Source organism: Astyanax mexicanus, chromosome 21 (assembly GCF_023375975.1).
Source record: "Astyanax mexicanus isolate ESR-SI-001 chromosome 21, AstMex3_surface, whole genome shotgun sequence".
In the NCBI taxonomy this organism is placed as follows: Eukaryota; Metazoa; Chordata; class Actinopteri; order Characiformes; family Acestrorhamphidae; genus Astyanax; species Astyanax mexicanus.
The window spans coordinates 12,845,416-12,862,072 of NC_064428.1; the positions used below are offsets into that span (position 1 = coordinate 12,845,416).

At 36.6% G+C, this 16,657-nt stretch overlaps 2 protein-coding genes across 3 annotated transcripts; both read right to left on the minus strand.

Moving 5' to 3' along the window:
* Positions 1–119: 119 nt before the first annotated feature.
* LOC103039955 (zinc finger protein 501) lies at positions 120–10,890 on the minus strand. Of its 2 annotated transcripts, XM_022685683.2 has the most exons (3): positions 10,638–10,890; positions 7,228–8,489; positions 120–2,301 (listed from the first exon to the last, which is right to left on the minus strand). In XM_022685683.2, exons 2-3 carry the CDS (start codon positions 8,294–8,296, stop codon positions 1,388–1,390), a joined length of 1,983 nt encoding a protein of 660 aa, XP_022541404.2. In that variant the 5' UTR covers positions 8,297–8,489; positions 10,638–10,890; the 3' UTR covers positions 120–1,387. The 2 variants fall into 2 exon arrangements, with proteins under 2 accessions (XP_022541404.2, XP_007234870.3); XM_007234808.4 differs by lacking the exons at positions 7,228–8,489; positions 10,638–10,890 and adding an exon at positions 3,647–4,049 and having other exon boundaries at positions 120–2,491.
* Positions 10,891–12,658: 1,768 nt separating this feature from the next.
* LOC125785628 (zinc finger protein 239-like) lies at positions 12,659–15,710 on the minus strand. The gene is made up of 2 exons (XM_049469571.1): positions 15,584–15,710; positions 12,659–14,004 (listed from the first exon to the last, which is right to left on the minus strand). Exon 2 carries the CDS (start codon positions 13,864–13,866, stop codon positions 12,793–12,795), a length of 1,074 nt encoding a protein of 357 aa, XP_049325528.1. The 5' UTR covers positions 13,867–14,004; positions 15,584–15,710; the 3' UTR covers positions 12,659–12,792.
* Positions 15,711–16,657: the final 947 nt, after the last annotated feature.

Below are 16,657 nucleotides of genomic sequence, written 5' to 3' on the forward strand. Positions count from 1 at the left end.
ATTATAAATGTATAGGTTGTGCTCCAATTCTGTACTACACACTAAAAGAATGTGTGATCAATGTATGTTACTGCTCAGTACCTGAGCCTGCTGAGAATTCAGAGAACACAGAGGAAAAAAAGGTTTGACACATGGCTTTATTTACAGCATAGGCAGCAGATAAATTAAAAAAGTCCTTCACCAATAAAGGGATGAAACATCACTCATGCCTATTCTAACCAGGAAGCCCAAACAGTTATGGTATGAATAGCTCGTTCGAGAAGATTCCAGGTGGTGCGTCCACAGGTAAGCATCAACCAGACTGATGGACCAACCCATATTCTTTCCCCCAAACACACTCACTCCTACACTAACATCATTCAGTTCATTGGCAGTACACTCAAACATGAGTATGTAAGAACAATTTGTGCAGATACCTGTTTACACTGGCAGGCAACAGTCTCTTTTTTATTTGACCAATCAGCTTAGAATATTTAACTCGATTTGACGCTTGTTGCTCTGATAACGTGTCGCTGGTGGCTTGTCGCTAAATCCCAGCTATGAATCGCTGTAACCTGCTAGTTTGAACACGTGTTTAATTTGAGCAATTAATGGGTTCAGAGTGCACCAAACAGAAACAGAGCATAGAGTATACCATTCAACATGCAATGTTATTTTTTACATCATCACAATACCTGATATTCTGTTCTATGCAAGGTCAAAAGCCCCCTCGATTTTATGCAATGCTCACAAACTTCGTTTTGGTGGAAGCATGCAGAAGCCTTAATGTTGTTTCCACACCTGTGATTTTTGGCCTGTTTAAACTGGGAATCTGGTTCGTTTGCAGTCTTGGTGCAGTTCGTTTCAGCAGGTGCAAAACAGAAATCGCACCTAGACCAGGTGGTCTTGATCCGATTCCAGGCAAATTCTGGAAACTCATCAAGCAATATATAAATATATTTTGTTACGTTGACAAAAGAGATGTCAAACACAGGGAAAGAAAATACTAGCCCAAAATCAGAATTTCCCAGTGAATAACAATTATAACGTAACTTATAATAAATTATTTCTGTTATATTTCTATATTTTCTAAATTTACAGCCAGTTTACAACAAATGGGCAGGCTGCAGATATGGTATCAAAGTGCAAAAAGATACAAGTCAACAATGGATGCTTTCACATTGTCTTAATACAATCATCATCATGGACATTTTGAGCTTTTTATAATGAAAAATGATAATGACAGTGATCAAATACTACCCATTTCACTGTTAAAACTTAGATCTGATGAATGCATTCATATATTGGCATCATACTGCTTTTATTCTTATTCTTTAGAAACAACAGGAGGTATTTCCCTCCTAAAGACAATGACTGTCTTACTTTGCATTACATTTACCATATCACATCACATGCCATCTGTACCACTGCTACATTCATGTTTCTTCAAACTACTTGGGTATCTGAAACTTTTCTCACATTCTGAGCAGTGAAACAGTTTCTCTCCTGTATGGATGCACTGGTGTTTTAGCAGACTTCCCTTATGAGTAAAACTCCTTCCACATTCTGAGCAGTAATATGGTTTAACTCCTGTGTGAACACGCTGGTGTCGTTGGAGATGAATTATTTGAATAAAACTCTTTCCACAGTCCGAGCAGCGATACGGTTTCTCTCCGGTGTGAATGCGCAGGTGTTCATGAAAAGAACTATTTTGAGTGAAGCTTTTCCCACACTCTAAACAGTAATACGGTTTCTCTCCAGTGTGAATGCGCTGGTGTTCATGAAGGGAACTATTTTGTGTAAAACTCTTTCCACACTCTGAGCACTGATAGGGTTTCTCACCAGCGTGAATGCGCCGGTGTTGATCAAGATTACCTTGTCTTGTAAAACTCTTTCCACAGTCCAAACAAGAATACGGTTTCTCACCAGTGTGAACATGTCTGTGTTGATCCAGATTACTCTGTCTGGTAAAACTCTTTCCACAGTCTGAACAGGAATACGGTTTCTCTCCTGTATGAATGAGCCGGTGTTGGTCGAGATTACTCTGTCTGGTAAAACTCTTCCCACAGTCTGAACATGGAAATGGTTTCTCTCCAGTGTGAATGCGCTGGTGAATTTGGAGAATACTCTGATGAGTAAAACTCTTCCCACAGTCTGAACATGGATATGGTTTTTCTCCTGTATGAATTCTCTGGTGATTTTGGAGATTACTCTTCTGAGTAAAACTCTTTCCACACTCTAAACAGTGATGTGGCTTCTCTCCTGTGTGAATACGCCAGTGATCATGAAGAGAACTCTTTTGAGTAAAACTCTTTCCACACTCTGAGCAATGGTGAACTTTCTTCTTGCCAGAAGTTGTTTGCAGAGTAATGGAGATTCGTTCAGGCTCCATTTACTTAATTTTACTCTCTTTCAGCAGTGCAAAATAATCTGGAACATCCTCAATACTGAGCTCAGGAAAAACATGGACACTGCGAGCAGAAGGAGACTTGCATCTGGGTGCTGTTTATTTCTGGAAGAGAAAAAAGACAAATGATAATCTAAAGTCTTTGTAAAAGAAGCATTTGTGCCAAATAAATCTGACTTTTTTTTTTACCCATAATGCCGCAACAAATCCATCACCAAGTGAAAGAGGCAGTCCTTTGAGCTATGAACAGTTAATCAACATTAATCAACCCTAAAATCTAACCCTAACATTAACCCTTAACCAACACTAAAATCTAACCCTAAACCTAACTGTAACCTTAACCAACACTAAAATCTAAACCTACACATAACCCTAACCTTAACCTAAACTTTAAATCTAACTATACACCTAACTCTAACCACAACATTAACCTAAACTTTAAATCTAACCTTAAACCCAGTCCTAAAATGTTAAGAGTTTGGGTTAGAGTTGGATGTAGGATTACATTCAATAGAGAATAATTTTCTTTCACCTTTCAGTTCAGTTGCATTTAATAAACATGTTAGTTAAATGTCAGCTGAGCATTAATGGGACCATCAAATAAAGTTTTATCCATAGGTGTACTAGACGATTGCTGTAATAACTAGATGGTAGATGAGATAACTAGTGGGTTGCTAAGGTGTAATTAGACGGTTGATCAGATAACTAGTTGGTTGCTATGGCGTTGCTAGGCTGTTGCTAATGTCTTTCTAGGTGGAGGCTAAGCGTTGCTATGGCTAAATGATAGCTAAAATCTCTCTATAATTCTATAAATTTAATACTGGTGGAGCTGTCATTACATTATGTTGAATATATAAGAAATAACAAACATCCAACGTACTGCGGAACAGCGTCTACTCAGGGCTTATAAATTAATAAAAAAAAATCCACTTTGACTTTAAAACGGTCAGTGGCGTTATTTTTCGTTGTTAATTTACCCTTATATAATGCGTATAGGCGTAATTCGACTTTAAAAGCGGATAGCGTTACAAAGATGAGTAATAAACGATACATTCTGCTCTGTTTTGATATTTTGTATCATGCTGTAGGGTATATATTATGAAGTATCTTCAGATTCTTTTGCAAAATACTGCTTCCCTGCTACAAATGCCACTTTAGTCCCCAAATATTACATTTATTCTCGAATTCTTAATGTTCTGCTCTGGACTAAAGGCTGTAAATTGTTAAGAATCAGTGTATTAAATGAATTAAAGTTCTTACCTTCAGCAGTTCAGCTCCTCTTACTGTTCCTCAGCTTCTGAACACGGAGATCTGCACTGCTGTTAAAACCCTGATCTTCTGCTTCTCCACTTTTCTGAATCACTATTATAGCAATAGCGCCTCCATTTGGTCTAGATATGGGTTGCTACAGTTCTTTAAAAAATAAGAGACCACCTAAAAATTATTTAAGAGTTTTTGCACCAGGAGTAAAGGCATTAAGTTATCCAAAAGCAGTGTGTAAGACTGGTGGAGGAGAACATGCCAAGATGCATGAAAACTGTGATCTAAGACTGAGACCTATTGTCCCTCAGAACAGACATTTATCAGCCCATCATACAGCAGTTTAGCCATGTGCACTGCACTAGAAAAAGAGAAATGTTTCCTCATATTATTATGACATTCATTTTACGGTTTAATTTTTTTTGAATAAAATAGAAGAACTTAAAATTTATACAGAATAAATAGATGTTAAACAAATACATTTAATTGCTATGGACATAAAAAAGGCAAATACTAAATATTAATTTTATTTATTAATTGAATCTTTATTTTTAGTGCATTGCATACATTATGTATTTTTTCATCACTGGAACATAATTCAGGTCTGAAATGGTTAATGTTTTTTTTTTACTGAAAACACCTGAACATTTTGTTCATAATTGTTTATGTGAATGTTGATTAAATAATTATATAATATACGTTTGTAATATAAGTGTAAGATATTTCCAGTAACATCTCATGAAAACCATATAATTACAGGATTTGATGAGATAAAAGTAAATTGTATACATAAGTTATATATTTGTAATATGTTACACTTGATGCTAATATTGATATTTTACTACAATGTTCTTTTTGCCACTTAGCTTTGAAAATGATCTCTCATTTATTGTCTACCAGCTAGGAGTGAATTTCACGGTAGCTGGTAGACAATAAGGATAGACAATAAGGATAAGGACAAGAAGGATACTCTTGGCAATATGACAAAACACTGAATTAAAAATTATATATATTTCAAGAATGCACTACAGCGACAAATAAAAATTTAAATGTTATTAATGAATACGATATATTGCACACCCATAACTGAGATATTAAAAATACAAAATTCTTATCAGATTTGTAACAGAAGTCAATGATCCAGAATGTCATGATACTACTAATAATGCACTCCAAATATCTCCATATATCCAGGATTAAAGTAAAACAAATGATATTGGACAGATATAATCTGTCTCTAGTAGATATATAATGGGAAATGAGAAGTGTCATTTTTTTGTTGCTAAAAACAGTAAAAAAAAAAAAATTATAAATAAAAAGAAAAGAAAAGAAAAATAGAACCCTGATGTGATAATTAGGGGTGGGTGATACAGCACCATATTTAAAATTGTTGCCAATAATATTAAGTACAATACAATATGGCACACCCCTAACACTAATAATAATACTAATATTCCATATGCTGTTGTATGACATGCAACACTCAAATCCATAAAATAGTGGTTAAAAATGTCACACTGAAAGATCCTGAGACACTTCAAGCATGTGATTCGATTTAATTGGCTATATTATTGTTTCTTTAACCCTTTCAGACTCTGCATACATTACAATGTATCTTTCAATGTATTTTCTTCATTTTTAAATCTTCTACACGAAAAAACAAGAGTAATTAAGATGAATTAACAGATGCTAATTTTACTAATTTAATGTGATTTAGATCACTTTTTAAATCACGTTTTTTACTGTTTAGGGATGGTTTATGGTATAAAAAGGTCAACATATTATATAAAATATTACAGACATGATTCCAATGCAATGGAAATAAAAAAATACGTTTGAATATTTTGCTTAAAATTGATTTATTGGCTGTATAGGTTTTATAGTAGAATAGTCTTCTTTTCTGTGCATTACAGACAGAAAACAGCATTCTTAATTTTTTTTTTCCCTCATTAGAGATAATTTAGATCTTAACATATAAATATGAATTTGCAAAATGTACACCTACAACAGCAAAAATAGCAAAACATTACCTCACCAACATAAAAACAAACATACAACTTAAAAATCTGAGGGTATTATTGTGGCAAGATGCTTCATAAAATCATTTGAAATGTCATAATTAAACTTTATTATTGTTAATACAAATTTCTAGTGTTTGTGGTCATTAAGCATTTAATAAGGAGATAATAATACAAGCAAAATAGCAGACAAAAGAAAGAATAAAAAAGAAGAAGAAAAAAGACTTGGCACTTGTTGCCCAACAAATAGATAACTTACATCAGCCATATATTAAATTATACATTTATTTTCATTTACTAGCTGTCTAGCTTGCTAATGAGTAACTGGTTAGAAATAAATATTACAATAGCATAAGCATTGCATTAACATTACACCCATCCAAAGATTTCTTATTATCAACATTGTTCTTCTATCGTAAAAAAGTTAATTAAAACAAACAAAAATTTCATATGACAACATTAACGAAGCCAATTTCTCTACCTGGTCAAGGGAAGTCAATGTAGCAGTACAAACTTAATGTGTGTTTTCTTTTATTTATTTATTTATTTTTTACAACAAAATATTGTTTGTAGAGTCCATGTTTAATCGTCAAGGTAAATCAAGCTCAGATCCTCCTAAAATGGCAAAAAAGCATTTACTTTGTATTATGCCACAGTTAGTTCCAACTCTGCAATGTGATTGGCTGAGAGGCGTTCTATGAGTGCCATTATCAGCCGGTAATGCACTGTAACCGAAGCTCTCCATCTATTACTCCACCACATACAGGTAATCAAGCAGCTACAAACAGAGCAGCAATGGAACTATTTTAACTGGCGGAGTGTTTATAACGAAACAGATTGTTTTCTCGTTCTCTTTAACTCAAAATATTTCAATAAACAGTAATAATGGAATATATCTGTGGTATAATCGCAATAATACCTTTAAGATTCGTGCTATAACATGTAATACTTGACCTGCGGCCTCCTGTCCATAACCGCACAGCAGTGCCAATATTACACGTTATAGCACTCCAGCTCTCTACAGGGTCCGTACGGTCATGACAAACCTGTAAATGTCATGGAATTTTAAATTTAAAATAGCAATTTCCAGGCCTGGATAAATTTTGGATAAAAAATAAAAATATGCAGAAAGTTTTGGAAAAGTCATGGAAATTCTGTCTACAAATCTTTGTGTTTTCGCTATTGATAAAGAAAATTTATTTTGAGCTAACTAAAATATGTCAGCTCAGAGTTAGTTCAGTAATTTAGCCCACAATAAGCCCAAAATTTTTACACAATAAAGCTCTCAGGATCTGATACACATTTTATTATTGAATTTGATTCTGTGTTAACATTTTTTAATCAGATTATCAGATTTTTGGTTTTATTGTCCATGTCTGCACTTATGTTTTAAAATTGTATGGGTATGAAAAGTTGCCTTAAAGGCATGGAAAAGACATTGGGATGAGAAAATAATTGAAATTTATTGGCTTAAAAGTGTATGAACTTTGACTACAGTATTAACGCTTAATTACTACAATTTGGTGCATTCGTGTTTTTTCCAAGTCTTTCGATTTCCGAAACCTTTCTGACACCCTGAGCAGTGATACGGTTTCTCTCCAGTGTGAACGAGCTGGTGTCGTTGGAGAGAACTCTTATAAGAGAAACTCCTCCCACATTCAGAGCAGTTGTGAGGTTTCTCTCCTGTATGAACGCGGAGGTGATGGGTCAGACTACCCCTACAAGAGAAGCTCATTCCACACTCTGAACAGTGAAACGGTTTCTCTCCAGTGTGAATGCGATTGTGTAACATGAGATTTTGCTGACAGGTAAAACTCTTCCCACACTCCAAACACTGAAATGGTCTATCGCCCGTGTGAATGCGCTGGTGTATTTGGAGGGTACCGAAACGAGTAAAACTCCTTCCACATTCTGAGCAACAAAACGGTTTCTCTCCAGTGTGAACGCGCTGATGTCGCTGGAAAGTGCTCACTTGAATAAAACTCTTTCCGCAGTCTAAACAGTGATAGGGTTTCTCTCCAGTGTGAATGCGTTGGTGCTTTCGGAGAGTTCCTTGTTCTCTAAAGTTCTTTCCACACTCTGAACAGACATACGGTTTCTCTCCGGTGTGAACGCGCTGGTGAATTTGGAGATGAATCTGCCTCGTGAAGCTCTTTCCACACTCTAAACAGACATACGGCTTCTCTCCAGTGTGAACGCGCTGGTGTACCTCGAGTAAAATCGGTCTCGAAAAACTCTTTCCACATTCTGAACAGGCGTATGGCTTCTCTCCAGTGTGAGCGAACTGGTGCCGTTGGAGATTACTCTTTCTCGTAAAGCTCTTCCCACACTCCGAACAGGAAAACGGTTTCTCCGCAGTGTGAATGCGATAGTGACGTTGGAGATTACCCTCCTGATTGAAACGTTTTCCACACTCTGAACAGGAATACGGTTTCTCTTCAGTGTGAATGCGCAGGTGTACGAGGAGATTACTCTCCTGAGTAAAACCCTTTCCACACTCTGAACAGGAAAACCGTTTATCTGGATTGCGAACATGCTGGGGTATTTTAGGAGTTCCTACGTCTCCACAACTGCTCTCAAACTCTAAGGAAGGGTGGGCTTCTTGTGTTTGAGATGTGGTCACGTGGGACATAGTGGAAGATGTTTGCAGAATACTGGCGATTCATGTGGGCACCATTCTCTTATTTTAATATCGTTCAACAGTTCAAAAAATTCTCTGCAACATCCTGAGTGCATGTGTTGTTGAAGGCAAATTTGATCTCAGGAAGAGTGTGTACACTACCAGCAGCAGGAGGAAAAGATTTGCAACAGGACGTAGTTCATTTCTGGGACAGAAAGGAAAAAAGAAAATCTCAAGTCATTGTAAATGCAACAAGGTCAATGTCATCCAACTGTTGAGAAATGTTAAGGCTTTTGTTACAGGGAAATTGGTGGCTCAGAGGTTAAAGATATCCAGAGTTCTTGATCACAGGGTTGTGCATTTAATACACACATCGGCTAAAGGTGCAGTTTAATAACACTTGTGTAGATACTTAAGACTAGAGCTGGGGATATATTGAGTTCTTAAAAATTATTGATATATTTATATACGAGATATAAGACGAGACAATACAAAACAAGATTGATACAGAATTATTACCAGTTAGATCCAATAGTACGCCTTTCTCTTTTCCCTACTGATCTTTCCATCTCTAGATAATTTTTTATTATACCAGTTAGTTCCGATCCTGCAATGTGATTGGTTGAGAGGCATTCTATAAGTGCCGTTATCAGCCGGTAATGCACTGTAACCAAAGCTCTCCATGTATTACTCCGCCCACATACAGGTAACCTTGCAACGATGCAGTGCTTACAAACCCAACAGCACTACAGCTATAAACAGAGCAGCAATGGAACTATTTTAACTGGCGGAGAGTTTATAACCAAACAGATCCTATTTTCTCCTCCTCTTTAACTCTTCATAATCTTACAATAAACAGCAATAATCAAACTATGGTATAATCGCAATAATACACTCAAGATTCATGCTGTAACGTGTAATATTGGCTCTGCTGTGCTGTGGTCATAGGCACAAGGTTGTAGAATAATATGTAGAATATGTGATTTTGTCTCAAATGTGTCTTTTTTTATTATCTTATGGGAAGGAAAATATCATGATATATACAGTGTATTGCCTTTTAGCCCAAAGCAAATTTGTTGTCGTCTTTTCCACCCTGCTGTTATAGTTATAGTTATAGTTGAATCTAAAAAAAATTTAATATCATTGAAAAGTTTATTTTTTTCACTTATTCAGTGAAACTCATATACTGACTTTGGACTTGATATAACACAGTGCATCAACACCAGCAAACCATCACTGATGATCAGTAAATTTAGCATTTCATTTAAAGGAAATCAAGGGAGCAGAGTCTGGAGGAAGAGTAGAGAGACACACAGTCCAAACTGCTTGAGGTCTAGTGTGAAGTTTCCACCAATCAGTGATGGTTTAGAGAGACATGTCATCTGCTGGTGTTGATCCACTGTGTTTTATTATCAAGTCTAAAGTCAGTGCAGTTTTGTTTTCCACCAAAATCTTACAGAACTTCATGCTTCCCTCTGCTGACAACTTCATTTTCCAGCAGGATTTGGCACACTGCCCACACTGCCAAAAGTACCAATTGGCCTTATTTAATATTCTAATTTTCTGAGACACTAAACAATATAAACAATAAAATAAATAAACGCTTAAAATAGATCACTCTGTGTGTAATACATCTATATAATGAGTTTCACATTTTGAACTGAATTATTGAAATAAAGTAACTTTTCAATGATATTGTAATTTATTGAGATGTACCTGTATTTTGCTCAGATGAAAGCAAATTAAAGACAATTCCAGAAACAGAATTATTATTATTATTATTATTATTATTAAACAGGAAAAAGAAAATTATTTTAACCCTTATTTCCTTACATCTAGAGTACCAGTCAAAGGTTTGGACACAGCACTTCTTCTTCAATGTGTTTTTTATTTTATGGAATTATTTAGTAAATAAAAAAGTGTTAAACAAATCTCCAGCTCATCCAAAACCATAATTTCAATTTTTTTAGGTTTAGATCAGGGGATTAATGTGGAGGACTAACACTTATTTACTGTTTACTACATAATTCTATATGTTTACCAAGAAAATACATTAAATAAAGCATAAAAACATTGAATGAGGTGTGCCCAAACCATTGACTGGTTCTGTAAATAATTCATGAAGTAGTAGTTAGTCAGTGCTAACACTTCCATATAATATTATTGGGATTATTGTAGCATTTCATCCACCTCTCAGAAGGAAACCAGTAGGTCCAGTGTATTTCTTTACTGTGTAAAGTGTAAACGTTTATAGAATATACTGTATTCTCTATATACAGCAGTGCTGTTACTGCTCCAGATTACAGCTGTAAACAGTGTAAAATCAGTGTAATAAATGAGTTAAAGTTTTTACCTTCAGCAGTTAAGCAGCTTCTGAACACGGAGATCTGCACTGCTGCTCAAACACAGACCTTCTGTCTGTTTACAGCTACAGCGCCACACCTGCTCTGGAGAGGGAATACAGGTGATACCGGAGCCAAATGTGACCGGGTTGCCAGGTCCCGCAAAATTACCCACCGTAAAGTCTAAAACTCTTCCTTTAGACTAGAAGGCTGCGTCCAGAAACTTTTGCTACTGCTACTCCTCCTCCTTCCCTCTCATTTTCCTCCTCTTTTCCTCCTGCTTTCCTGCAGCTAGTTTCCTCCTCCTTCCCTTTCTTTTGTACTGCTAATTTCCTCCTCCTCCTTTCCTACTCCTCTCCTCTCTTCCTACTGCTCATCTCTCCCATCCACTCCTTTCCTACAGCTCATTTCCTCCTCCTTTCCTACTTTTTTCTTCTTCCTACTCCTCCTCCTTCTTGCCTCCTTTTCCTTTCCTACTCCTCTTTCTTGCATACTCTTCCTTTCTTCCTACTCCTTTCCTACTGCTCCTTACCTCTCCTTCTCCTCTTGTAAAAGAAAAGTGCATTTACGTATATTTTACTATATATATAGCATTATACTATATATTTTATATATTTTTTTATCCATAACCTCTTATCAATTAGGCATATTCTCAAAATATTTTTTTTTTTTACCTTAATCACTGTGTCCGGCCATACAACTACACAATCTGGACTAGAAAGCTCCACCCACTTAGATTTTTTGGCTCATTTGCATATGCAATATGCAAAAACATCTTTCAAGCCTGGACCATCAAAACTTTGGATATTGTACTATCCTGCACTTCTTAAAAAATAATAACAATAATAGTTGCTTACTAAATTTATTAATGGAAAAAATATACAAAAGGCATTTTTAATTTACTTTAATTGACAAAAACATTAAAACCACCAGTATAGATATTAAACAGTGCACACATGTGTAAACCATGTGGCCTAACTGATTTTCTTAAAGCTCACCTTCCGCGAAAATCCGATTTTTCTTGTTTTTTGTGGAATACAGTAGGTCTCTCCGAGTTGAATGAGTTTTGCAGCCCCCATTGTCTGCAGGAGCTAAGCAAAGAAATCCCCCCTCCCCCCCTCCGAAAAACGGGTGAATTTTGAATTATCTTTCTGCCTACGTAGGCAGAAACTCACAGACCAGCCCACCTTGGCTCGAGAAAGTCCCAGAGGCGGAGCTGAAGCGACGCAACATCACCGCTCATCAGTTAGGAGGTGGGAGGCAGTGAGCGGCAGAGCGGTGGAGGGGCGTCGCAGTGCTCCTAGCCAATCAGAGGAGAGATATTTGCATGCTGTTTGCATGTATGAATATTCATGAGCAAAGCTGGAATCCGGTCATTTTGGACACACCCCTAAAACAGTCCATTAAAAAAGAGCTATACAGAGACACCTGAGCACTTTTTTTTTTACAAAAACGGCTCACATGTCATTCATTCATACTAGAGACCACAACTAGACATTTTAAAATTAAAGAAAAAACGACGGAAGGTGAGCTTTAAGCTCTTTTTTAATGGACTGTTTTAGGGGTGTGTCCAAAATGACCGGATTCCAGCTTTGCTCATGAATATTCATACATGCAAACAGCATGCAAATATCTCTCTTTTTTTATCCATGCTAAATTGCAAAAATGAATGCACTGAAATTTCTGCAAACTTGCACTAGTTATAGCTAAGGACTGTTTCTCTAAAATGACTGTGGGCCTGTCGAGACATTATGTGGGACGTTTCTCTAATTTTGCTATTTATAGGTCATTTTTAAGTGGTTCCTGGTTCTGGAACCTACTCTTGTTGGTGGAAATGCGGTGAATAAATTAAAATTAGGTTTGCGAACCAGAATGGTGCTGGTTTCATGTCGGTGGAAAAGCACTAATAGTTATGCACAAAATAAATAAATAAAAAAGGACTAACACCTTTCATCTCTGAAAGGTAGCAACCCTGAGTACACACTTACTCAAAACCTTCTCTCCCACAGATCTCTAACGCCACAACAAAATATTGTTTGTTCACCAAGACCTTAAATTTAAATAAAGTGTAAATCAACCCAAAGTAGTCAATCCCAGAACCATTTTAAAACAAGAAATACCTATAGAAATCCTTTCTACAAACAGCAATTTTGTTATTTTTCTTTACTAACGTGTATCACTGTTCTTTGTGCATTTGTGATTCTTACAAGTCTTGCGATATGCAAAACTCTTCCCACAGTCTGAGCATTGATACGGTTTTTCTCCAGTGTGAACGCGCTGGTGTTGTTGGAGGGCATTTTGCTGAGTGAAACTTTTCCCACAGTCTGAACAGTGAAAAGGTTTTTCTCCAGTGTGAACGCGCTGGTGTTGTTGGAGAGAATTCTGCTGAGTAAAAGTCTTCCCACACTCTGAGCACTGATACGGTTTCTCTCCAGTGTGAACACGCTGGTGCACTAGGAGATTACTGTTACGAGGAAAACACTTGTGACACTCTGGGCAGTAGTAGGGTTTGAACTCAGTGTGAACGCGCTGGTGCATTCGAAGTTGGTCCTTTTGCTTAAAGCTCTTTCCACACTGTGAGCAGTGATATGGTTTCTCTGATGTATGAACACGCTGGTGTACTTTGAGGTAGCTTTTGTTGGTAAAACCCTTCCCACAGTCCGCACAGTGATGTGGTGTCGGTTTCATGTGACTGAGCCGGTGAACACGGAGAGAACTTGATTGACTAAAACTCAGGCCGCACTCTGAGCAGTGATGCGGTTTTTCTCCAGTGTGAATGACCCGGTGTTGATCGAGTGAATTCTGTCTGGTAAAACTCTTCCCACAGTCTGAACAGGTTAACAGTTTCTCTCCTGTGTGAGTGCGCAGATGTAGTCGGAGAGAATCTTTGCGATTAAAACTCTTCCCGCACTCTGAGCAGAGATATGGTTTCTCTCCAGCGTGAATGCGCTGGTGTACTTGTAAAAGAACGAGTTTCGAAAATGTGCTTCCACAATCTGAACAGTCATATGCCTTCTTTTTAGCGTGACTTAGCTGGTGTCGTTTGAGACTACAATTTCTCATAAAAGTCTTCCCACACTGCGAACAGGAAAACGATTTCTCTCCAGCAGAAGCGCGTTGGTTTTTATTTAAAATGCCTAGGTCTCCAGAACTCTGCCCATGCTCTGTGGTGGTGTGAGATGTCCTCTTGTCTGCAGATGATGACGTTGGTTGAGTACTGGAAATTCTTTCTGGTGTCATTTTCTTACTTTTAATCCTTTAGCAGCTTAAAACTCTCTGGAATATTCTGTATATGTGTTTTTTAAAGGGAAATTTGAGCCTGAAGACACTGTGGACATTACAAGCAGGAGGAGAGGCGCAACAGGACGTCCTTCATTTCTGGAAAAGAGGGGAAAAAAAAAAGAAAATATCAGGTATCACTCAAGCAAAAAGCTTTATATATACAATTGGTGATTTCTTCTAAGAGCTTAAGCTTACTGATCACGGGTTGGGTGGGTGGTAGGGGTGGGCGATATGGCTCTAAAATTATATCACGATATTTCATGGTATTTTTTTTTGTTTTGCTAAAAACATCAAAAAAGTAGTACCCTGATGTGATAATTAGGGGTGGATGATATGGCACCATATTTCAGGGTGTAGTATCGTTCACAAATGTTTTGGCAATATTATCACATACTATACAATATGACACACCCCTATAGGTGGTTCAATATAGCGTGCAATATTCAATAAGCATGCATTTACAGTGAATCTTACAGTGAGTTCTGGAATATTCCCTGTCCTCCATATTTTACTCATTCTATATCTAGAACAGCTTCTTACACAAATGAGTCAAGTTGTTGGAAATTAACATACATGCGCAGATCATACAGATGTTACAGATGCCAAACAATCTTCATTCTGAGCAAGACTGTAGATTCTTCTCAGCAAATGCTGTTTAATACTTTTTTTTTTTAAGAAAATGGCACTTTCGTGACATTATGCCAATCACTGACTTACCTGGCTGCTCTCCAAAAACACGTTATCATGAGAATACACCAGAACTAAACACACACAAGAAGAACTAGCGACGCTAGTCCAAATCCCATCTATGCCTAAAAAAATACTTTTTTCCTAATAAATCCATAATATTTAAGTTAAAATACACATTTTAGCTGTGTCTCTGGGTGATATAAGCTGGTACTTCTGAAGATCTTTGGAAGAAAAAAATAAGTTCCTTAATCAGTTTTTTTCTGTATATTTGATTTTTTGTTTATTATTATTATTTTTATATATTTTTTATTATTACATTTATATAAATTGTGTTTATTATTATGACTGGGGAGCTCAATCTCAACACTGTTACCTGCTACCTAAATTAATTCTTAGATCTAATTGGTTTATTTTTAAAATAAAATTTTGGTTAAATCACTAGAATGTGCTTAGTGTCTTCATGCTATTAGCATAGCCGCAGTTTAGCTATTTTTCATGTTTTTGCTAATTCTATTTTAAAAACTCAGTTCTGTTTTGTTTTTTGTTTTGTTTTTTGCCATAAAATGTCAATTATTTGAACATGCAGGCGACCATTTCTTAAAATGGTAAATGGTAAAACCAAAGGTGGTACAGTTTACAGTTAAAGAGTGGAGACAAGTGGGTAACAAAGGCTATTTTTCCAGTGTTCTTAAGTAGATTTTGCTAATGTTTTTAATGACACATATTAGTTTTGAAATTAGGTAAATGTACAAGACATTCATGCTTAATCAGACAATATACTTAATAATAAAATGTATTTAGTTATTTTGTGTGCGAAATATGCCTTATATTGCAGCACTGGTTCATCCACAGCCCTAATCAGGCATTTCCTCCACAGCCTGAAGCACAATAATCTGTTTACCAGAGGAGAAGAGCTGAGAATCTTCTGCTCTGGATCAGACTGTAAAAGATGAGAATCAGAGTAATAAATGAGATCGAGCTCCACCTTCAGCAGTTCAGCTCCTGTTAAAGTTCCTCCGCTTCTGAACTCGGAGATCTTCTGCATCTTCTCAAACCCAGACCCAGATCTTCTGCTGCTCCGCTTTTCTGCAGCAGATACAGCTACAGCGCCACCACTGCTCTGGAGAGCAGTCACAAAGCACCACGTGATCACCAGAGCCGGTGGGTTTAAACCCCGCCCCCTCTGCAGTGATTGGCCAGTTGAGAAAATTTCACTTTCTTATTTTTCTAATACTCTAAGAAAATCAAATTATTACAAGAAATGCATTCAAATGGAGAAATTAAAATGACACCATTTTGTTTTATATTTTATATATGTATATATTGTTTGCCCACTCTCAGAAATAAATCAGTTATATATTTTTTCTGTATTTGGATACAGTTCCACTGAGTTGTTAGTTTCCTCTCAGCTTTAACCTTAACCGCAATAGATAACAACCATCTATTTACTCCCTTTAGACTAGATCACACATTTGGTTTTTGGAACAGACTGGGAATTACTATATTTAGGCTACGTTCACATTACCAGGCTTAAGTGACTCAAATCAGATTTTTTATGATTGTGTAAATGTAACAAATCAGTTTCTTTTTTTTCAAATCAGATTTGAGTCACTTTCATATATGGTCCTAAATCGGACACGTATCCGATCCATGTACATGCAGCATCAATGTGAACAGTCAAATGAGAATTCATGCGTCTTTTTGCCTTTGCGCATTAGCATTAGCGCTACATGCTTCTCTCTCGTACCCACACATATCTTGGTGCAGCTGTGCAGCCTTAGCTGTAAAAACAATGTGAACCGTCAAGATAACCAAATTGGATTTGAGCAACGTGCCTTGTAATGTGAACGTAGCCCTAGAGAACTATATGCTAATGACACCTTTCACAGATATTAAAGATTGTGTTCCAAATTCAACCTCTTGCGCACCAATATGTTTAAATACTTTCAAATCCGCCAATGTGCCCAAACACTCTTTTCCCCGTTTCCAAGACGACCTTGGGAACGCTTGTTACGATTTCTGTTCACTCAGAAGGTTGATATTACAGTTTTACAATATT